Here is a 23,807-nt window from a genome sequence, read left to right as displayed (position 1 = left end):
TTTGAGAAGCCTGGTAGCTTTCAGTGTACTTATTCAGGTATTAATTCTAGCAACAGTGCTGGGACATAGGCAAAGCAGGTGTTTTCAATATGGAGTCTCAGAACCATTAAGGGACTTTTCTAGGGCCAGACAGTGTGCCAGAGCTGAGACTAGAAGCCAGCTTTCTTTCCACTTTCCCATGTTGCTTTTTGTAGGCTCTGGTTTCTCTATAGAGCAAAGTTTGGCGTAGCGGCGCTCATGAATGGAAAAGTAGAATTGGGGTACAGTGAATAAAGGCAGGTCATTTTCAACTCCCGGGGACTGGTCATCCATCCTATGAATTATTATTCAGTCCCAGTTTGTTTTCGTTTTCTCCTTGGGGAAACAAATTATATGTACTAAAATGAGGTCATTTTACATTATGTAAGTAGTTCTGGCACAAATATCAAATCTGTTGGTTAAAGTGAAAATTATCTGCATCCTTACCATCTGGAAGTTGCAGTCTGTACTCAAACTCTGTACTCAAAGGAAGGGGTCACTTGCCAGCTTTCCTTTCAAGGCAGTGTGCTTCGTGGACAGCATGTGCCCATCCTCATCTTTTGCCTTCCTCTCTTTTCCAGCCAGCCTCATAGGAGTGGAAGGTGGGAATGCCACCCGAATCGGCAGATTTGCAAACTATCTTCGGAACCTCCTTCCCTCTAATGACCCAGTTGTCATGGAAATGGCCTCCAAGGCCATTGGCCGCCTCGCCATGGCGGGGGACACATTTACTGCTGAGTACGTGGAGTTTGAGGTGAAGCGAGCCCTGGAATGGCTGGGTGCTGACCGCAACGAGGGCCGGAGACACGCAGCTGTGAGTTCCTGCGGGGAGGAGCACAGCCAGGCCTGGGGAGTGATGGCACTGTGTCGGGGTCCCTCACACAATGTGCTCAGGTCTCTGAAAGGCGAAGGATAAGAGAGGACACTCTAGGCAAAGGCACTGTGCTTCTTGGTGGCCTTGGATTCTGTCCCAAGTGCCTTTCTCTCTTTACTCTGAGCTCCATAACCGATGAGGAAACTTTAAATTCTCTTTTGTTTGAGAGGCAGCCTAAGTGCTTACCCTGACCTCTGATTTTCTAGAAGCAAAATTGCCTCCCAAGCAGAAGGCACCCCTCAGCCATAGGCAAGAGAAGAAGCGACAAGACAAAGGGCTTACAAAGCACAGTCTGCATGATCCCTTCAGTATCTTTGTCAAGGTCTCTCTGCTTACGCTGTGGGAATATGGAAGTACTGGGATTAAGAGAGGAGCAGGGGCAGTAGGTGTTTTCACTGCCCGCAGTGGGAGAGTTGGTCTGCCTTCTCCCCGGCCTTTCCTGTTTAATTTTAAGACATTTGATTATTGGTTGGTACCTAGCCCAAACTTCCTCTTACCCCATTGGCTGTTCTGCATTTGGGGGAGTGGTGGCTTCTTATCCTCTTCTTCCAGCGGCATACCCTCACAGCTTTTCAAGGCTCTCCCTGAAAAAGGCTGGTTTCATGGGCTGGGATTCCAGGCTGTGAGATGGAGGAGGGTCTGTCTTTAAAAGAGAGAATCTGGGAATGAATGTAGTGTGAATCAGAAGCATAGGTGGGATCCTTTCCAGTCAGCTCCCTCTTTAGGAGCCAGCACCACGAGGAGGGAGCATCTTATGGGGGCAAGGACACACACTTGGTTGGACCCTGGTTCATATCTTGGCTTTGCCACTTCCTAACTCTGTAACTTGGAGCAACCTCTCACCTTCAGTTTCTTCCATTGTCAAATGAAAATAATAGTAAGATTAAATATTAAACAGGATTATTCATTCATTCAATAAATGTTTATTGAATACTTGCTGTATTCCAGGCATGATTCTAGGCTGTCAGTATAGCAGTATGCGAAGCATAGAACACATCTGCCCTTCCAGAGTTTATGTTCTAACGTTACAAGCATTCTGTGTTTGTAAACACCCTAGGATAATGAACACAGAGGTGTTTGATCAATTTTCCTTTCCTTCCTAGAGCCCCAGAATTTCCTAGCTAGAAGAGTGGGCAAGTATGCTCTTTTCCGAATGTATAGGCTCTAGGAAGCCAGAGGCTGTATTCCTGAGAGAACAAACTTTCCAGTACAGGTGAGAGTTCTCAGTGTGCCTTTTTCTCCCAGGTTCTGGTTCTCCGTGAGCTGGCCATCAGCGTCCCCACCTTCTTCTTCCAGCAAGTGCAGCCCTTCTTTGACAACATTTTTGTGGCCGTGTGGGACCCCAAACAGGCCATCCGTGAGGGAGCTGTAGCCGCCCTCCGTGCCTGTCTGATTCTCACCACCCAGCGTGAGCCGAAGGAGATGCAGAAGCCTCAGTGGTACAGGGTGAGGGGATGGTTCCATTCCAACCACCAGTAAAGCACATTTACATCGAGTGTCACCTGGCCCGAAGGGCAGCAACAGGCCCCTTGCCACAGAGCAAGGATCATGTTTGGTTTGGTCTCAAATGATTTTTAAGCTCAGTATGAATCAATAGTTACTTTATTGTATTTCACTACAGTGAAGATCCATTGATAGCCACACCGTTATTTCATGTACCGCTAAGAATGAAAATATGATGCCAATTAAACTGTGACTCACTGCTTTCTTATCAACAATTATCAGACATCTCTTTTCAGAGGTGTTAAAATATGGAAAAATGGGTGTTTCAGAATCAATGAAATACAGTCGATACTAATTTAGAAAGTGCCAGTTCTCTCTCCTCTAGTATCATGAGTCTTGTGCTGATTGCTACTGCCAAGAGAACTTACTAAGGAACCTTGTGCTACAAAAAGAGCCCTGAACATGGGACTGGAGACCCGGGTTCTAGTCTTGGCTTTGCTATGTGATCTTGGACAAGTCACTTAATTTCTTTGAGCCTCTGTTTTTGATCTATTAAATAGGGATGATAATGGTATCTGTTTCATGGTATTGTTGTGAGAGTTGCTAAATTAAACAAGAACATTTGATGAGTTGGTATTGTTGATAATATTGTCACAAGGCGCTGAGCAGGCACTGTAACCTTTCAGAACTCCCATATAGATGGAGTGGGCCTGTGTTCTTTCTAACTTTGGACACTGGGTAATTAAGGCATTCCATGTCTCTATGTAGCACACATTCGAAGAAGCAGAGAAAGGGTTTGATGAGACCTTGGCCAAGGAGAAGGGCATGAATCGGGATGATCGGATCCATGGAGCCTTGCTGATCCTCAACGAGCTGGTCCGAATCAGCAGCATGGAGGGAGAGGTGAGAAGCCATTAGAGAAGGGAGTCCAGGCTTCTCCCATCACATTCCGTGAGCAAGACAGGGCGAGATCTTTATCCTCATGGAGCTGACATTTTGTAGGGGAAACAGGCTGTAAACAAGTAAACAAGATCATTTCAGATAGTGGCCAGATCTATGAAGAAATGAGATGGAGGGTAATGGGGGGAGGAGGTGACTCCCTTCCTGAGGTGGTGCCATTTGAGCTGAGACCCGCATGACTTGGAGGAGCCAGCCTTGCAATGGGCAGGGAGATTGTGTTCCAGGCAGAGGCTTTGAGGTGGGAGAGAGTTTGACAGGTTTAAGGAACAGAAAGAAGGGAAGTGTGCCTGGTGCACTGGGGACAAGGGAGAGGGAAGAGGGGCCAGATTTGTAGGCCTCGTAATTAGTGGTGAACACTTGCTTTTATTCTCACTGCAGGGGCAAACATTGGAGATGTGTATGCAGGGGAATGATGTGATGTCATCCATTTTTAACTATCATTGGCTACTTGTGGGGAAAAGCTTGTGGAGAGGAAGGAATAAAAGCAGGGAGACCAGTTAGGAGGTGTGTTAGCTCGAAAAGCAGCTGTGAAGATGGGTTTAAAAGTGCAAGGATTTTTTTTAGGGAAGTAGCCTGTGAGAGAAAATGGGGAGGGAGCTGGGAGAGACTGGAAGAACCATCAGACCTCAATCTGACCCTGAGTGAACAAGGGAAGAAAAGTTAGATGGAAGTATCCTAGTCTACAGTGCAAAGCCGTCATGGGGTCCTCAAGCCAAAGTTGGCCATCAGAGGAGGGTCACCTTAGCATTCCTGCTGTGTTCTGTCACTGCTAGAAGCAGCCCATGGAAAGTGTGGCCTTGGCATGAACATGGCGATAGATTTCAGAGTAGCAGCTGGGGCTCTTGGTCAGTTATATTCCTTGTAGTTGGAGATCCCGTTCTCACAGCTGCCATAGGAGGCTATTACAGTAGTCTGGGAGAGTGACGATGGTGGCTTGGACTAGCATTGGCAGTTCAGACACTAAGAAGTGGATTCTGTGTCAATCCACTGACACTGGATTCAGGATATATTTGGGAGGCAGAGCTCTGTATGTGAGTCTTCCTGTGGGGAGCTGATTGGTGTGCAGTTTCACCCCAGGGCTTCCTGCTTTAATAGACCCAGTGATCATTTGGTAATGGCCGTGCCCTAGAGGTGGGGCAGCACATGCTGCAGTTTGTGTAGAAGCACGAGAAGTCTGGCTTTGAATCCCCTCTCCTTTCTATGCTGGGTGACTTGGGTACATTACCTCCTTTAGCCTTATTTTCCTCACTTTTAATGGGGATCTTATCCACCTCATTGGGCTCCTGTGGAGTGCCTAGCACAACACCTGATACACAGTGGGCATTCCATAAAGGTAGCCCTCAGAGAGTTCCCCACCCAAGTATAACATGGTGCTTTCCGTTGTAGCCTTGACAGCTCTGGGATCTTTGTTTTCTCCCAGTAAAACAGAACAGTATCACCTAACTCATAGATTTAAATGAAATAGTACTCATGACAGTGCTTTGTAAATTATAAAGAACTATCCAAATGTGAGATATTATAGTTTTATAACTTGTTCATTCATTCATTCAATAGATACTAATTGAGCACCTACTATGGGCCAGTGACGCCGTGTCCTCAGAGCTAGAATAATGCAGCAGTGAGTAACATTGCGTTGTAGCTAGGGAGGTAGACAGTACACAAGTAAGTAAAATACATCACATATCATGTGGTGATGGATGCCACGGAGGGAAGTACGGCAGAGGAAGGGAACAGAAGATGCTGGCCGGCATCTGGGAATACGTTTTAAAATATGGTGATATTTGAGCGTGGTCGTGAAGGGGGTAAGAAAAAAGCCATACAGAGATCTGGGGAAGAGTATTCCAGACAGCTGTGCAAGCACAAAGGCCCCCGGGCAGGAGCGTGCTGCCTTTTGTGGGGAGGAAAATTGTCATTGTTACTGAGCCTAGCAAGAGGAGAGAGGTGGTCGGAGGTGGGGTCGGAGGAAAACCTGGGCAGGGAGGGGCACATCATGTAGGGTCTGGGAAGCCACTGTAGAGACTCTGTGTGGTAAGTGGGAAGCTATTAGTAGGTTTTGAAAAGCAGAGGAACATTTGACTCATGTTTCAAAAGGATCGCTCTGGCTGCTGTGTTGAAAATGGATTATTGGAGGGGCAAGGGCTGAAGCCAAGAGTCTAGTTAGGAGGGAACTGCAGTGATCTTAGCAGAGGCCTTTTGTGACTTGGACCATTGTGGGAGTTATGGAGGTGCAAGGTATGGCTAGATTCTGAATTTGGGATTTGGAGTTGATGGGAGAGAGAAGAGTCAAGGTTTTTGCCCTAAGCAACTGGAAGGATAGTGTTGCCATTTACTGAGATAGGAAGACTGAGATGGGAGGAGCAGATCTGGGTAGAAGGTCAGGAGTTTGCTTTTGAACATGTTAAGTTTAAGATTCCTGTTGGGCGTCTGAACGGAGATATTGAGTAGTTCTGGGGAGAAATCTGAGCAAGAGATACAGATTTGGGAGTTGTCAGCATATAGATGTTATTTCAAGTTATGAAACTGAATGAGAACCGTAAGGGTACTAGTATAGTTGGAGAACAGATGGGGTCAGGAGATGAGGAACCGAGAGAGACCAAGAAGGAGCAGCTGGGGTGGCATGGGGGTCGGAGGAGAGCAGGGCAGCCCAGGGTCCAAGAAGCCAAGTGAAGAAAGAGTTTCAAGGAGGAGGAAATATTAAGTTGGATCAAATGCTGCAGATAAGTCAAATAAGATGAGAACTGAGAATTGACCATCAGATTTAGCAGCATAGGAGCCATTGGTGACCTTGACAAACATAGTGGACAAGATTTTCTGAAAAATGAAAATATCTTTGTGGAGAAAAGTTTGGAAAATTGTTTTATATCCTTCTCAGTTTGGACTGTTGGAGGATGAGTTGTTAAGCAGCCCTTTGAATAGGAAAGATGTGAGTTCTCAGCCATTGGCTTATTCCACACCTCCTGTGGAATTCTTAGAACTCTGAGAAAATCACTTGCCTAAGTTGTTTCTACCTGGATTTCTGGAGAGAAGAAAGCAGATGTCCTTAATAGGATGCTGGCGTGGGGCTGCCCCTCACCCCTGCAGGAGGCTTCATTGCTCTGATCTTAGATCTGTAGTGAGGGCAATTTGCAAGTCAGCTTTTCCAAACCAAGGAGGGTGGAGGTCTTTGGCAGCCAGCCCCCTGCTGCTGCTCCTTTGTTCAGTAGGTGGTGCTCCTCTGCCTAAATTAGAACAAAATCAGGCCTTCTGCAAGGTTCGGGGGAAATCCTAATCCTAAAGATGAAGAGTGGCCACTCTTCACTTTGGAAATAGTACCATTTCAGGGTTGGGCAAATGTGCTGCTCTGTAGACTCCATGGTGCCCAGGTTGAATGCCACTTGTGAGTCAAGATGATTTTTTCCCCCACGTATATAGCGCCTGAGAGAAGAAATGGAAGAAATCACACAGCAGCAGTTGGTACATGACAAGTACTGCAAAGACCTCATGGGCTTCGGAACGAAACCTCGTCACATTACCCCCTTCACCAGTTTCCAGGCTGTACAGCCCCAGCAGTCAAATGCCTTGGTGGGACTGCTGGGGTACAGCTCTCACCAAGGCCTCATGGGATTTGGGGCTTCCCCTAGCCCAGCTAAGTCCACCCTGGTGGAGAGCCGGTGTTGCAGAGACTTGATGGAGGAGAAATTTGATCAGGTAAGTGGCAAGAGCCCTGCTCCCTCTTCTCCCAGGCTCCACACCTCCCTTTCCTTTGCCAACCCTGTATCCTTCCTCTCTCAGGTATGCCAGTGGGTGCTGAAATGCAGGAATAGCAAGAACTCGTTGATCCAAATGACAATCCTTAATCTGTTGCCCCGCTTGGCTGCATTTCGACCTTCTGCCTTCACAGGTGAGGATGTCCGTGGAAGACATCATTACCCATTTAAGGGTAATTAAACAGGGAAGAAGTGACTCCAAAAAGTATGTCTGCTTCTTGTTTGAAGCAACGCCAACTGTGGGGCTAGTCTCTGGTTTCTTTGCCTCATGTCCAGTTTCAATGGTATCCAGGTTTTCTACAAGTGTCTGAGGCAGCAGACACAGGAACAGTCAGAATGTGTAGGCAGAGAGGCAGTTCTAGAGGCAAACAAGTTCTCATGTATAGAAGCCAACAAGTTCATGAATGGACTTAAAAGAGACCAAAGGAAGGGCAGTTTTGGTTTAGATACTGTGCAGCAGCCTCTCGGTGGGGCAGGGAGGATTTGTTGACCAGCCTGCTTCTGCCCCTGAGGTGGTCACTGAGCTGCCTCGCCACTCACAGGGAGGAAGGACTGGTTGTTTCAGAAGCAGATTTCATCAGTGATATAGATCATGAGTTCGTGTATTCCTGCCCTGTTCTCACTGGGCAGTGTAAATTCCTGGCTCCTGAAGCTGGCCCAGATCAGATACTAGCTTCTGCCTGAGGCCTTCCTGGATTACTTTAGGTGGGAATATTCTTTTCCTCTTCCATTACAGCCTCCAGCTATGGAAAGGCTTTGACATCAGGCCTGGGGTGTATCCTGTCTCTGTCTTTAACTACGAGGGTTTGGACAGGTTATTTGACTTTCTTGGGCCTCCACTTGCTGACTTGTAAAATTAGAATAACAATCTCTGCCTCACAAGATGAACTGCATTAATGCCTAAGCACCTACTCTAAGTGCCTGGTAAGGAGTAAGCCCCAATAAATGGAAACCATTATTATATTACTACTGCCTCTAGTTACTTCAAATCCATTTTAGAAATAAGATAAAGGTAAAAATTATAATGATACTCCAGTTTCCTGTTCATACTTAATGTCTTTGTCTCACCTACCTACTTGCTAAATGTGGAGACCCCATTGAACATCTCTTTGCACTTCGCTATGGTGCACGTTGCCTGTGCTTAATAAGCATTCAGGACCAAATGAGAGCAAGGAGAGTAAGTGGAAGGCTGGCCTGACCCTCAGCGGGTGCCATACCCAGCACATGGACTCATTTCACACCACCCAGCCTAGATGAAACAGCAGGAGAAATTATAGCTGGTGAGGTGTTAAATGTGCTGCATGTGAGAATACAGCATGTTGAGTAAGGACGAGACAATTAGCCACATAAAATCACTGAACCAGAAAGAAATGATAATGAAAATCACCCATATTTTTCCAGCTTTCCATCCTTCCCACCTGGGACCCAGCAGCTCTTCTCTTTTTTAATGACCAGACATGCCTCTGTTCAGTAGAGCTTTAACTGATCTTGGGTTAAAAGTTTGTGGTTCAAAAGACACTAATAACTAGGGCAAATTTGATCAAAGTCTAGCATGTTGTGGAAGCAGTTACCCTAGTAAGTTCAATAGGCTGCCTAGCAGCAGGATACAGAAGCTCAGCGGGCACCCAGTTTCTTCTTTTGATGTGGGTTTTTGTTGTTTTGTTAAATAATACACTAAGGTATGTCATTGAGACTCAGCCTGGCAGCCTCCATAAGTACCTCCCTCACTGTGAAAGTGCCACTTGTTTAAAGCTTACAGTCTGGAAGTCATTGCTTGAATTTCCTGATGATGTAAGCTTTGGGAATATCAAAAATACTCATCCTAAGACTGGGCTGAAATCTCTACAATGTCAGATTTCCTGGTCTGGAAAAGGAAATTACCATCTTGATTGAAGCTCATTTCCTGCTGAAATGCCATCCCCCTGTGCAAAGGCCTAGTGTTCCTTGCTGATGCACTTTGATTTTAGGGTTTATCACCTTGGTTTTCAGACTCGTTTCCAGTGCCAGCATGCTTCGTTGTCATTTGACCACAAGAACTGTGGGAGAAGGCCTTGCATGTTAAAGTAAATGCAGTGATGTATATGTGCTGTTTGGGAGTCTAGTTCGCTGTCTCCTGCATGTGGTTCTGGTGGCCCATCACACCCCTAACTTTCTAAAGGATGTGTGGTCCTGCCTTCTCTGCTATTATGTATGTGCTGCTGGTGCACAGGGGGCACTTGGGGACAGCAAGATGGAAGAGAAGGAGTAGAAGAGAGGCAAGAATCAGGAAATTCCAGCCTTCAGAGGAGTAATAACACTTTAGCTTAAATTGCCCAGGAATCGCCTACCCATGCACATTGGCTTATGTAAACTTAATGAAAATACACGACTTTCCAAATTACAGACTAAATCTTGTTCTATTAAATATAACTATAACAGAGATCTCTAGGTGATAGCAAAGTGATTTCCAGGCCTAAGCTGAATGTAATGGCCTGTTTGTTGCAAACAGTCTTCAATATTACTTTAAATTTCCATATAATATAAAATAGTTTAAATGATCCTCTCTTTGTTTTTAAACAAGATTTGACATATATTTCTTAAACAAGAGCGTGTAATCTTTCCCTCAAAATATAACACTAATGGGGACAGTTATACGATATTATTGTTTTGGAGACCTTTTCAGTTTTTTTTTTTTTAATTAAAGGGAAAAACATTTTATATTTCTAATATTTCCAAAAGATATATCTGAGGAGTGATTATCAAGAATAAGACTTTGGTTAGTACATGCTCTAAATTCTTCTTAACGTCTTTCCAACAGGCTTTGTTAATTTATTCTTAAATTTAAGTGTTTTATAGGAACTCTGAGCTTTGATATATAGACCAACCCTGCCTGACCTTGAGCTATACACTTTGTCTTTTCTGTGCTCAGATACCCAGTACCTCCAAGACACCATGAACCATGTCCTAAGCTGTGTCAAGAAGGAGAAGGAACGTACAGCAGCCTTCCAAGCCCTGGGGCTACTTTCTGTGGCTGTGAGGTCTGAGTTTAAGGTCTATTTACCTCGTGTGCTGGACATCATCCGAGCAGCCCTGCCCCCTAAGGACTTTGCCCATAAGTAAGCACCTTTATTATGATTTCGCCTTCCATCCCATTTGGTCGGAGAGGAAGGATGCTCCATCCCAATCTCCAGGGAGCTTGAGCCCATTCTCTGCATCGTTTATCTCCAGGGTATAGCAGATCATATAAGGAATAGCTCTTCCTTAGTTGAGTTCCAACCTTTTCCAAATAAATTGACTGACATATATGTAAATATTTTGGGAGTTTGAATACCCTGTGAACATGTTAGATGCCAGTGCTGTTTTCAATATTATTATTTACTGGAAATCCTTTTGCTGTTTTCTCTGGCTTTCAAAGGTCTTATTTTGATATAAGACTTAAAGAGAGGACTCCTGGACTGGAACTGAGGAGACCTAACAGTCACTTTTTGCCTTGTTGCTAAAGTTGGATAACTTATCCCACCTCTTGAAACCTCCCAATGAATAAAATATGAGAAAAACCTTCAGCACCCTGTGAGCTGGAGAGGGCAGGGTGTCTTCTCTAAGGCTAGGTAGTCAGTGTTTATCAGAGTTGTGTCTTTATATTTCCCTGTTTTAGCAGCGAGGATTGCTCTGGTGAATTAATAAGCCTCCCCCATTCTAAAACCCAGCATTCTCCTCATAGGGAGCATTTTTCCCCAGATGATGGCTGTGCCCTGCACTCTGGTCCCTGATGTACACATTGTTCAGTTTGCTTCCCACATAGGTATCTTGGCCAGCACAGTGCTAACCCATATGGTGCCTTTTGTGTGAATTTGGAAAAGGGGCTCTTTCCTCAAGACACTTGACTGCCATCTGCTGGATTGTTGTTTTAAATATGTAAATCTACAGTGACTACAGTGTGATGGGTCCCCTAGAATTGTGCAGTAGATAACCTGCACACCCACATGTGGTGGCCCTGCCTGGACAGCCTGCCCTCCTTGCCCCAAGGTGATTTTGAGGTAGGGTATCAGAGAATGTCATTATGTGTAAACTAGCCATTCTTTGGTTCTCTCCAGGAGACAGAAGGCAATGCAGGTGGATGCCACAGTGTTCACCTGCATCAGCATGCTGGCTCGAGCAATGGGGCCAGGCATCCAGCAGGATATCAAGGAGCTGCTGGAGCCCATGCTGGCAGTGGGACTGAGGTGGGTGTCAGAAACCTGAGCTTTCCCCATCTTGGGTAGTATGAGGCTTGAGCCACAGTATTGGGACTATGTTGAAAGAGGCGTGGTTGTTTGCACCTTAAATTGGATAGGCAGGATAACTCACACTAAACATAGTTTCAAATCCTAGTCTCATCACTAGCTAGCTATGTGATCTTGACTAAGTTACTTAGAACTTCTCTAAGCCTCAATTTTCTCACCTGAAAAGTGGTTACAGTAGCAATTCATAATGTGGGGTTGTTGTGGGGATTAAGTGAAAGAATGAAATAGCCATTCTAGCATAGTGCCTTGCATGTAAGAAGTGCTCGGTTAATGTTTACAGCCGTTGTTTATGTTATTTGGGGGCAAATTGCTTAAGCTCCTGACACTTTAGTTCTTATCGTCTATAAAATAAGGACGATGCTCTCAATCTGCTTCCCAGGTTATTTATTGAGACTCAGTCCTCTGCGGTGGCTGAAGGATAGTAAGCAAGTTCTCCCATGGCAAAACCAGAAACTTAGAAATTGTTTTGAAATCTGTGACCAGGCCAAGAGAGTTCAGGACATTTATTCTATTTTATAGTATCCTTTCTGCTTTAAAGACCAAGCAGCAATGGGGCTTGATCCCCTGGCTGGACAAGAAGGGCAGTTTCTTCTCAAGAACAGAGCAAATGTCATATGTCCAGCCCCAGATGTGACTGGTTTCCTTCCCCTCAGCCCTGCCCTCACAGCTGTGCTCTATGACCTGAGCCGTCAGATTCCACAGCTGAAGAAGGACATCCAAGATGGGCTACTGAAGATGCTGTCCCTGGTCCTTATGCACAAACCCCTCCGGCACCCAGGAATGCCCAAGGGCCTGGCCCATCAACTGGCTTCCCCTGGCCTCACAACCCTCCCTGAGGCCAGCGATGTGGGCAGCATCACGCTTGCCCTCCGAACTCTTGGCAGTTTTGAATTTGAAGGTAAGAAATTGCAGTGGCTCTTGCATGATAGTAAGTGATGCTGGGAACCTCAAGAAAGGAATGAGAGTGCCTAAAATTCCTGAATCTTGCTAGGGGTCCTGGAGACAGGGTGGCTGATTCTGCAGCAGCTCATGCTTCCTAGACTCTTGACATATACAGTCATGCGTCGCCTAACAATGGGGATACTTTCTGTGAAATGTGTCGTTAGGTGATTTTGTCGTGGTGCGAACATCATAGAGTGTCCTTACACAAACCTAGGTGGTGTAGCCTACTCCACACCTAGGCTCTATGGTACTAATCTTATGGGACCAACGTCGTATATGCAGTCCGTTGTTAACCTAAACGTCGTTATGTGGCGCATGACTGTATTGTTAATTCCTACTGTTTGTTTCTTTGTCCTGTACTGAGATTTGAGGCAGATGATGTTCAGGGAAAGTACTCATTGATCCAAGGAACTAATCCTTCAGAGATGGAGAAGTGGGAGATGGGTCCCTCTCACCTCCCCATCTCCATGTAGCTGAGATGGTATTTAATGCTTTAAAATGTATAAGCAGGGCTTTTAGGTGTTTCCATTCCTGTGGCAGTATGATTTCCAAGAGTGCTGTACTACGTAGTTCAGTTGGGAGTTCTAAGCTGCAGATAAACCCACATTAAGGCCTTAGGGAGACACATTTCAGGAGAGAAAAATGGATACTTTTGAAATTTAAGATCCTGTAGGTGGTATTGGTCAAGACTAGAGGGAAACAAGCCAGTACTGAACATGCCACCTGAATACTTAACAGCAGTCTGTGGTTTCCCTGTTGTAGTTCCTCCACTTACATCAATTAACACCCGGGATAGTATATTTCTAATGAATGGACAGTAGCTATATTTAAACCCAGCCTACATCAGACTCTCTTTTTGCTATTTAAATCTGGAAACTAAAATAGACAAGGTAAATTTGATCAAAAATTGTTTTCCTCTCTGGGAGTGTAAAGAGTTCAGTCAGGGGCCAGCCCCGTGGCTTAGCAGTTGGGTGCGCGCGCTCCGCTACTGGCGGCCCGGGTTTGGATCCCAGGCGCGCACCGGCGCACCGCTTCTCCAGCCATGCTGAGGCCGTGTCCCACATACAGCAGCTAGAAGGATGTGCAACTATGACATACAACTATCTCCCGGGGCTTTGGGGGAAAAAAATAAATAAATAAAAATTAAAAAAAAAAAGAGTTCAGTCAGAATAAAACAAAATAATTTGTTCTTTGAACGGAATAAAGAAAGGATTAGGATGGGAGGGATGCCCTTTTCTGTCTCCCAGATCCTTCTCCACCTCCCGTCTGCCCTTCTGCTGATTGGAGGCCCATTTGTTACCTTTTTAAGAGAAGAGTTCTGGGTCAGTATCTTGCTCATCAGTATCTCATTGAAAATGGAATTAGTAGTCATGAAATGGAAAATGCAGCTAGCAAGTTTCAGACCTACTGTCCAAAGCAGCAGTGTTTATCCTGTTATCTCTCTACCTTTGTATCCAGGCCACTCTCTGACCCAGTTTGTCCGCCACTGCGCGGATCATTTCCTGAACAGTGAGCACAAGGAGATCCGCATGGAAGCTGCCCGCACCTGCTCCCGCCTGCTCACACCCTCCGTCCACCTCATCAGCGGCCATGCTCATGTGGTTAGCCAGACTGCAGTGCAAGTGGTGGCAGATGTGCTCAGCAAACTGCTCGTGGTTGGGATAACAGATCCTGGTAAAGTTTGTGAGAAGAAGCAGTCTAGGGAAGTTTAGGTGCTTGAGGCAGTTGGAAGTAGCCAGTTTCCTTGCATGGCCTCACTAGACACCTTCAGCCTCAAGAGGCTGGGGTTCAGCTCTTTCTTTGACAAGGCCTTAGGCTTGGCTGGCTACTCCAGATTATTGGTGGAAGATAATCTGTCTTTAATTCTATTATCTTTGCTCCTATGAATAGAGGAAAGAAGGACAGGTTAGATAAGAGAAGATATCTGGAATCCTCTCACTAGGCTGATGGCAGTGGAGGTGGGGACTGGGAAAGGACTGGACGGATGAGATCCTTAAAGAGATGTTCAAAGGCTCAATTGCTCTTGCAGACCCTGACATCCGCTACTGTGTCTTGGCATCCCTGGATGAGCGCTTTGATGCACACCTGGCCCAGGCGGAGAATTTGCAGGCCCTGTTTGTGGCCCTGAATGACCAGGTGTTTGAGATCCGGGAGCTGGCCATCTGCACTGTGGGCCGGCTCAGTAGCATGAACCCAGCCTTTGTCATGCCTTTCCTGCGCAAGATGCTCATCCAGGTAATGATACGACAGTCAAACCTAGAGGCAGTGGGGAAGGACTCTCATCATGAGAGCTGTTTGGGGAAAGAGCTTTGAGGACAAGGAAGAGGGAGAAAGATTGAGATACCTGGTAAAAGCCACTTTTGGATCCAAGAGTCACATGTTTTCCCAGCCTTGTAATTGCAGTTCTAGTGCTTATCACCTCATAAGCCTCTTGTCAGTATGATTCCAGGGTGCCTCTTAGTCCCAGGCTAACCTCTCATGCAGCTCTCTCTTTTTCCTGGCAAGTCACCAGCGATTCCATTTCTTGGCACTCTTCACTCAGTCTGCTGCAGTTGGTGTCAGTTCTTCCCAGCACCTCTTTGTCCTTCCACTCTCCTGCTTTTCTTGCTGATGCCAGGTCAAGGCCAAGTATGAGAATGGTTCCAACATTGTTTCTCATGGTCATTGCCTCTGGTCGGTGGTCCCTGGCTTTCATTCTTAAATAATGTGAGCTAAGCTGCTTGGACTAGAGCCTAAGGTAGATTCAGGTTGGCATTGCTGCTAGATCTAGTAGGATTTTCAATTTCTGCTGAAACCTGGCTCCCCAATTTTTGTATCCACCTACCCAAGTGAGTTCTCTGGCCTCCTGCGTGGTCCGGACCTTCCTGCCTCAAGTTATTTACACTCACCTCTTCTGGGTCTCAGTGTGGCTCACCCAGTCATCTCCTCTCCCCTCACCTCCACCCTGTCCCCACCTTGCCCTCTGCTTCCTGACCCTCCCTTATGGTTTCTTTTGAAATCAACACTTTTCATAACATATAAAGAACTTAAGCATAGAAAACCATTAAAACATGTAACTCTCACCGTAGAGAAATGTCATTTGTTTACAGTTTGTCTTAATTAAAGTGATTGTAAATTATATCATTGATCAACAAATTAGAAGATTGCACTTACGTTGGCACTTCTGTTTTTATCCTAATGGTTTATTTGTTTAACTGCTGGCCTTGTTAGGATTGCCTATCATTTTAAGTCTTTTTAAAACACCTGGGCTGGCCCCGTGGCGTGGTGGTTGGGTGCAGGCGCTCGGCTGCTGGCAGCCCAGGTTCGAATCCTGGGCATGCACCGACGCGCCACTTGTCGGGCCATGCTGTGGCGGTGTCCCATATAAGGTGGAGGAAGATGGGCACAGATGTCAGCTCGGGGCCAGTCTTCCTCAGCAAGGAGAGGAGGATTGGCATGAATGTTAGCTCAGGGCTGATCTTCCTCACACACAAATAAATAAATAAATAAAAATTTAAAAACAAAAAACACCTAAGGTTTTGGGAAGTAGAAGAAATCATTGTTGAGCCTGCCAGCTCAAATCATGCTGAGTAAGCTTGATGTAGAAATCCTCCTGGGGCCGGCCCCGTGGCTTAGTGGTTAGGTGCGCGCGCTCCGCTGCTGGCGGCCCGGGTTCGGATCCCGGGCGCGCACCGACGCACCGCTTCTCCGGCCATGCTGGGGCTGCGTCCCACATGCAGCAGCTGGAGGGATGTGCAGCTATGACATACAACTACTGGGGCTTTGGGGGGAAAAATAAATAAATAAAATCTTTAAAAAAAAAAAAAGAAATCCTCCTGATGAGAATATCAGTGTGTTCACTCAGTCAGCAGACATGTCAAGCACCTACTGTGTTCCAAGAACTGCTGGGTGCTGGAAGCACATCAATGAACCAACCAGGCGAGGCCAGCATCCTCTGGAAGCTCACAGTAAGCTCTCAGGCCATCTCATTCTTCTGATGTTGGAGAACATGAAACACTGTTGAATGAATTTACCCTGTACTGAACTTATCCCTTGAAACTCCAAAATTTTAAATAATTTTTCTTGTTTTAAAACTTGGATACGAATTTTCCCAAGTTGAATTACACATTTTCATGCCTTGGTAAGGGACATTACCTAAATGTGCTTTGGCCTTTTCGTGATGTCTTGACCATCAGTGTGGGTGTTGGGTATTATTATTAGGGTGCAGCAGTGCTCTCTGGCTCTGGAAGTGAATTTGGGGTCTTTGATTTGGCCCTGTGCTGCCCCAGAGAGTTGTGCTCTCCTCACTGGTAGCCATTTCCTTCCAGGCAACCATTTCTTCTTGCTCTTATGTGTTTGTTCTTAGTATCCTCTCCCTCCCCTCTCACTGCTGTCTGCTGTGACTGGGGAGAAGCAGGCTGCCAAGGGGATCCCGAAAGTCAAGATTATTAAAGCAATAACCTAAGACAAAATAAAATATTAAATGGTAGACTCCTCCCCTGGGTAGCTGTGTTAGCATGGGCTTTGTTTTCTCACTTTTGTCACTGTTCAGAGATTTCCTTCTGGCAACTTCAGCTCTCCAGAAGTCTGTCTGTATTAAGTTGTTTATGTCTGTGTCACCCTGAGCACAACGTGCTGATTTGCTGGTGTTTTAAGGATGTCAGAACAAACATGTTATCTCTGTTCATTAAGGTCCAAGGGGATTCTATTGATATGATCCCTGATTATTTGGGTTTATCTAGATGTGCCTGAAACCGCTGCTGAATATCAATATTTCTTTCAATTTCATAGCTGTTCTGACTGTTCTTTGATTCATTTGTCATTATTTATAGGCCTCTTAGTGATTTGCTGTCTGGACAAAGATTTGTCTCACAGAGCCCTTCCTTCGTTCCTCATTTCTGCAACACCTTGCTTAGAGCTGCCCCTGTTGGTTTTCTCAGTCTTCTTTGACTGTGCTACACTGTTAAAAGCCGTGCTTTGGAGAGGATCGTGGGACCTTGGGGAGCTGTGACGGAAGGAGAAGGGGCTGGTTTCAAACAGTTTTTCTTCTAGTCGCTGCTGTATCCACGACTGTTTCGTGAGCTGCAGAGATGTCCTTTGTGGAATATCTAACAGCTGCTTGATGCACCGTGGAGTTCTGGTTCCTTCCCCTAGTTCCCTGACACATTTTCCCATTTGACACACAGTTCCTCTCTGGAATTTCCTCTGCCATACTTAGCCTTTCTTCCCTACAGATTTTGACAGAGCTGGAGCACAGTGGCATTGGAAGAATCAAAGAGCAGAGTGCCCGCATGCTGGGGCACCTGGTCTCCAATGCCCCCCGACTCATCCGCCCCTACATGGAGCCTATTCTGAAGGTATCTCACAACAGCTGGAGAGGCTGGCCCTTTCTCTCTGGGTTGTCTTACGTCAGCTTGTTTGGGATGATGGAAGTGTTTCAGTTGATAATTTCTGTGTCCCAGGCTCAGGGACAAGGGCCATATCAAGCACTCTCAGTTAAAGAATACCTAGAGTCTCACCAATTGCAGGAAAAGGGTCTCCTTATAAGAGATAGGATGTGATGCTTCAAGCACACCATTAAATGTGCTTGGAGGGCCAGACCTGGTGGCCTCATGGTTAAGTTCGGCATGCTCTGCTTTGGTGACCTGGGTTTGGTTCCCAGGCACGGACCTACACCACTCATCTGTCATTGCTGTGGCAGTGGCTCACATGCAAAAAAGAAGAAGATTGGCAACAGATGTTAGCTCAGGGAAAATCTTCCTCAAGAAAAAAAAGGGAAGAATTGTGCTTGGAAAGGAGAAGTAGGTGGATGGTGGCATAAAATAGCTCCCCTAAAATGAAAAAAAATGAGCTTTCAAATCTGAATACATTAGAGTCGTGTGAAGTCTCTCATAACTTATGTGAGTCTGGACAAATGATCACACGAATGTAGTTTGGAGGAGGCATGGGAAATGTTTTTGAATCATGGCACTTCCTCCCTCTTTCATGTGTCAGACTTGTGCTAAATACGAAGAAAGTTTGAGAATCCACATTCCAGAGAAATCTTGGATTTATAAAGCCCAGAAGTAATTTATTTATGACTGTGATGGTCTCTTAGGTGAATTTTACTTACGTAAAAGAAAAGTTTCCAGTGCTAGAGATTGTGCTCTGCATTCATTTTCTCATACCTGCTTTCCATAGGCTTTAATTTTGAAACTAAAAGATCCAGACCCTGATCCAAACCCAGGTGTGATCAATAATGTCTTGGCTACAATAGGAGAATTGGCTCAGGTAAGGGTACACAACTGCCTTTTCCATAGAATGGAAAGAATAGTATTTAACCTCTGAGGGAGTCAGAATACTTCTTAATGCCATAATTTCTATTCTTATCTACCACCCACTTTTTCATTTTGTAGGTTAGTGGCCTAGAAATGAGAAAATGGGTTGATGAACTTTTTATCATCATCATGGACATGCTCCAGGACTCCTCTCTGTTGGCCAAAAGGCAGGTTAGTACCACTCCTTCCTGATTGAGTAGGACAGGCCCCAGGAGTCCAGGGACCTTGTCTCTCTTAGTCACTCAGTGTCCCCAGCCATTGCATAACACAGAGCTTGGCACATAGTAGGTACTCAGAAATATTTGTTGAGTGAGTAAAAAGACGAAAGACTTGGGACCGGAATTAGCTGTCATCTTGACCTGGAGTCAATTTCAGTAAGTATCAGGGCTGACCAGTGCCATTTCCTCTAGACAAAAGAAGATGCAGATCATCTGCCAGAGCCCTGGCCTCTAGAAGGAAAAAGAAAGCCTGGGCCTCTGACTGTGGAGGCCAGCAGAGCTTCAGCTCACCCTCCCCCAACCTTGGCTTCACTGTGGTCATTGAGGTCATTAGGTGACTAGACTAAAATTAAGAACAATCTTAATTTCTTTTTGAGTCAGAATTCTCCTGTTAATCATTCAGGATATGGAAGGACTATGTATTTCCTTTGAGAAAGGTGGGACTAATCTTTATCTTTTGATCCAGTGATTGTTGTATTGGTTTTCATGCCCTAACTCAGGATTTCTGTTCACGGTTATTGTCCTTACAGAAATTCTTTACTTGTAAAAACTTCTCACACTTTATTTCGTCATTTAATGAAGAATACAAACTATGCTTTCTTTGCTCTCTTACTGACTCAACAAACCATGTGATCTTTTGCCTGTCCAGGTGGCTCTGTGGACCCTGGGACAGTTGGTGGCCAGCACTGGCTATGTGGTTGAGCCCTACAGGAAGTACCCCACTTTGCTTGAGGTGCTGCTGAATTTTCTGAAGACTGAGCAGAACCAGGGTACCCGGAGAGAGGTAGGGAACATGGCAGACTTGGTCTTTAAAGACTTTGCTAGGAGAATGGAGAGAGAGAAGTTTGTGGCATTCACATGCTCTGACAGTGTTGATTAGACTCCCCATTCCTCTCCATTTTGTTCATGTAGCTGGTCATCCGAGTATGAATTGGGTATCAAGGAACATGAGAGGAATATCCAGGAAACCTGTTGTAATCAGATGTTGTGATGAATGTTTTCTTTTTCCCATCCCCTTTCCCACCCAGGCTATCCGTGTGTTAGGGCTTTTGGGGGCCTTGGATCCCTACAAGCACAAAGTGAACATTGGCATGATCGACCAGTCCCGCGACGCTTCTGCTGTCAGCCTGTCAGAATCCAAGTCAAGTCAGGATTCCTGTAAGTTGAGGGGAACCATGAGAGACTTGCCAAGTCCCTGCCTCACAAAGCCCTTGCCTGCCGTGTTTAGAAAGAGCCTTGGGCTGGATAACTATGAAATTATAGCGTATTGGCTGACTTAGAAACATTTGAATGGAAAGGCACTAGTTTCCTCTTGAATCACAGCAGGGATGCTGCTTCCTGGTGTGTCTGGAGTCCTTAACGTCCATCCACATTCTTTGTCAAGGGTCAGCAGGCTAAATCTGTACTCACTTTTTGGTGCTGATGAGAGAGATGTGAATTACCACCCCATCATCTCTGTTCATCTCTCATTCTTTGTTAGCGCTTCTTGGATGTTTTCTATTCCCATGGCACCTGAGGAGGAAGAGGGTGGAATTTATTCTCCCTGGTTTAATTGATAGGGAAATCTGAGGCAAGGCTCAGGGGCATAGAAAGACTAGTAGCATTCAGAATCCAGGGCTCTTTTTTCCATCAGGTGGTCTGTCCTTAGAGCCCCTTTGCCTTTTGGCAGGTAGCCTGAGAGACTGGGTAGGGTGTGGGGCTGCAGGAGAGTTTTCTAGACTTAACCCACTGTCCATCAGGACAGGCTTATTTCTGAAAGTGTGAAAGTTCAACAGTGGCTATCCCAACTATTTTGCCGAAATAAAATAATTTGTTTCTAAACTCTGATTGGGATAATATTGCTTCCAGTTTGTTGTTCTGTTTATTAGAGAAGTGTGCCTGTGATCTTATCCTGTCAGACCTGTAGCTGTCAAGAGCAGAGCCTGGGGGCAGCCCCGTGGTGTAGCGGTTAAGTGCGCGCGCTCCGCCGCTGGTGGCTCAGGTTCGGATCCCAGGCACGCACCGACACTGCTTGTCAGGCCATACTGTGGCGGCGTCCCTTATAAAGTGGAGGAAGATGGTCACAGATGTTAGCCCAGAGCCGGTCTTCCTCGGCAAAAAGAGGAGGATTGGCATGGATGTTAGCTGAGGGCTGATCTTCCTCACAAAAAATAAATAAAGAGCAGAGCCTGAGCCATGTCCCCCCGGGTGCTCCTCCTTTCTCGGCAGTGCCAATCATCCAGTCTCTCGACCATTATAGTTCCTACTCTCCTCATTGCACTGCTGTCCCCTCTCCCCCAAGTCGTTGAGATCCTTGTTGTTCAGGTCAGGTAGTGTTTGCCACTCACTTGTCTAAATTCCTCAGGGAGACCAAGCAGCTGCTGAACAGATGTTTGCCTAATTTAATTCCCTTTACTTTCATTTGGGAGAGTAATTATTTTTATTGATGGTCTCAGCTACAAAGTTGTAAACTATAATGATAAGAAGCTAAGTTAAACATAGCAATTTAAAGAAAACCCATCATGTACTGTTTTAGGCTTCTGTAGTTTGGGTAATAGAAAAGCCAGAAACTATTTAGTCCTTGATGGTGAGAGCCTAGTCATTGGTTTCTAATATACCTTGTATATTCCCAATGGTTTAGAATATAGCAGGGAGAAAGATATGAATGCTAATGACTGTCAGGAGCGTTTTTGTTTGTTGTTAATCATGCTCTGCCTAAAGTCAGAGTCGTGTCACATATCGCTCATGATTCTCGCCGTTGTTTTGTCCTAGCTGACTACAGCACCAGTGAAATGCTGGTCAACATGGGAAACCTGCCTCTGGATGAGTTCTACCCAGCTGTGTCCATGGTGGCCCTGATGCGGATCTTCCGAGACCAGTCCCTCTCTCACCATCACACAATGGTTGTCCAGGCCATCACCTTCATCTTCAAGTCCCTGGGGCTCAAGTGTGTGCAGTTCCTGCCCCAGGTCATGCCCACATTCCTGAATGTCATTCGGGTCTGTGACGGGGCAATCCGGGAAGTAAGTAGCTAAAACCCTAACTTGTGCTCCTGCCTGATCCAAGCCAGCCTGCGGGGGAGGTCCATCTGCAGCTCAGCCTCCTAATAACGCACTCTGCTTGCTGCTGAGCCTAATGCCTCTCCTGCCCCTTAACTGCTAACACCTAAGTGCACAGGTGTAATCGGGTCGGCCCAATTTCCTGGTTTATCCGCTCAAAATGGCTAAAAGATGAATGGCCTGGGGGAGGAATGGCATTGTTAGTCTCAGTAATCTAGAGTTCAATCCAACTGTCTGGTAGAAGGTCCCACAGTGTGGATTTCTGGTTGCTTCTTCATGATTAGATTTAAGTCAAACGTTTTTAGTGAGAATACTACAGAGGTGAAGTTGCATACTTCTCACTAGATCTCTTAATGTCAGTTTGTCCCATTATTGTTGATCCTAAGTTTGAGCATGTAGTTGTTAGTATGTGTGAGATCTCCCCATTGGAAAGTTACCTTTTTTCCTTAGCCATTAAGTAATCTGTGGGGTGAGACTTAGAGACTTTGTGGCTGTCCTATTCCCCAACTACCTTTTACCCAATGATTTCAGCATCCATTGATGGTCCTTGCCAGGATCAGTTGTCATACTGGTTATAAAATAATGACTTTCTAGTTCTATCATTCCGTCTACTTTTGATAGCTGGCACTTTTCTATAAAGATTTTTCCCCTTTCGCTCCTACTTTCTCTCTCTTGCCCTCTCTTTTTTCTTTCTCCAAACCACAGAACACACAAAGTGGTTCTGTGATTACTATACCCATACCACTACCGACAGCAACCTAACTAGATAAAGTTCAAGGTGGCTTTACAGTTCCTCCTGTTCTTAGAAAATATTCCACAAGAGTATACAGTCAGAGTACTGTGTTTAAAAGGTACTTGAATTGGGGCCGGCCTGGTGGCGCAGCGAAGTGTGCGAGCTCCACTTCGGCAGCCTGGGGTTTGCAGGTTCAGGTCCCAGGTGCATACTAACGCACCGCTTGTCAAGCCATGCTGTGGCGGTGTCCACTATAAAGTAGAGGAAAATAGGCATGGATGTTAGCTCAGGGCCAGTCTTCCTCAGCAAAAAAGAGGAGGATTGGCATCAGATGTTAGCTCAGAGCTGATCTTCCTCACAAAAAAAGAAAAATAAATAAAAGGTACTTGAATTAATTATTTTTCCCTCTGTGGTTAAACATTCAATTTGATATACATTTAGAGGAGAGAGTACCTTTTTAGAAAGTATATTTTCTAACTTTGTGCCTGGAATATAGAGGTGCAGTTTATTTTTATGTAATCAACCTCTGAATTCTTACTAATTCTAATAATTTACCTGTATATTTTCCCAGGTTTGCACTCTAGATAATCATATAGTCTGCAAAAAGGAAAAGAGAGTTTTGGTTTTTTTTTGTTTTACTCTGTAAACCAGTTACTGCTTTTCCTTACTGTATTCCTAGAACCTTCATTGCGGTATTAATTAGACCCAATGGCAGTGGAAATCTGTAATCTTCTTTCTGATTTTAATGGAACTGCTGTTAAGATTTCACCACTAAGTGTAGTGTTTGCTCTTGATTTTTGGTAGATAGCTTTTTAAGCTTTTTAAAGGTTATAAGTGTTCCGTTATAGTCTTAGTTTGCTAAAGAGTTTTTATCATGAATGGGTATTGGATTTATCATATAAATGCCTTTTATTTATCTTTTGTGGTCATATGGTTTTTCTCTTTCAATGTGTTAATATGTTGAATTATATTGATATATGTTCTAATGTTGAAACATCCTTGAAATCTTGGTTATGATGTATTTTTTAATATGTAGATTTTGTCTAATATTTAATTTAGAATTTTTACATCTATGTTCCTGAGTAAAATTGGCCTGTAATTGTTTTTTTTTTAACTATAGGTTCAAAAATCTGTTTAGCTTTTCTGTTTCTTTTTGAGACAGTTTTGGTCACATTTTTCTGAGAAATTATTTGTTTTATCTAAATTATAAAATATATTGACATAAATTTGTTTACACTTTTTTTTTTTTTGGTGAGGAAGCTTAGTCCTGAGCTAAC

At 45.0% G+C, this 23,807-nt stretch overlaps 1 protein-coding gene across 4 annotated transcripts in view; it reads left to right on the top strand.

Annotated features, from left to right (window-relative positions):
- Positions 1 to 23,807, top strand: part of MTOR (mechanistic target of rapamycin kinase) — a 123,861-nt gene that overhangs the window by 3,052 nt on the left and 97,002 nt on the right. For all 4 annotated transcript variants that reach the window (XM_058552883.1, XM_058552882.1, XM_058552880.1 and 1 more), the window contains exons 4-19: positions 600 to 832; positions 2,138 to 2,338; positions 3,104 to 3,238; positions 6,707 to 6,982; positions 7,067 to 7,175; positions 9,950 to 10,136; positions 11,115 to 11,243; positions 11,957 to 12,201; positions 13,704 to 13,919; positions 14,275 to 14,480; positions 17,459 to 17,581; positions 18,405 to 18,494; positions 18,620 to 18,712; positions 19,409 to 19,543; positions 19,788 to 19,917; positions 21,511 to 21,761. In XM_058552883.1, the coding sequence (XP_058408866.1) occupies positions 600 to 832; positions 2,138 to 2,338; positions 3,104 to 3,238; positions 6,707 to 6,982; positions 7,067 to 7,175; positions 9,950 to 10,136; positions 11,115 to 11,243; positions 11,957 to 12,201; positions 13,704 to 13,919; positions 14,275 to 14,480; positions 17,459 to 17,581; positions 18,405 to 18,494; positions 18,620 to 18,712; positions 19,409 to 19,543; positions 19,788 to 19,917; positions 21,511 to 21,761 (2,759 nt within the window). The remainder of the gene's footprint in view (positions 1 to 599; positions 833 to 2,137; positions 2,339 to 3,103; positions 3,239 to 6,706; positions 6,983 to 7,066; positions 7,176 to 9,949; positions 10,137 to 11,114; positions 11,244 to 11,956; positions 12,202 to 13,703; positions 13,920 to 14,274; positions 14,481 to 17,458; positions 17,582 to 18,404; positions 18,495 to 18,619; positions 18,713 to 19,408; positions 19,544 to 19,787; positions 19,918 to 21,510; positions 21,762 to 23,807) is intronic.

This window comes from Diceros bicornis, chromosome 13, assembly GCF_020826845.1.
Source record: "Diceros bicornis minor isolate mBicDic1 chromosome 13, mDicBic1.mat.cur, whole genome shotgun sequence".
NCBI lineage: Eukaryota > Metazoa > Chordata > Mammalia > Perissodactyla > Rhinocerotidae > Diceros > Diceros bicornis.
The sequence above is the reverse complement of the archived record's forward strand: the minus strand, read 5'-3'. Positions and strand labels throughout refer to the sequence as shown.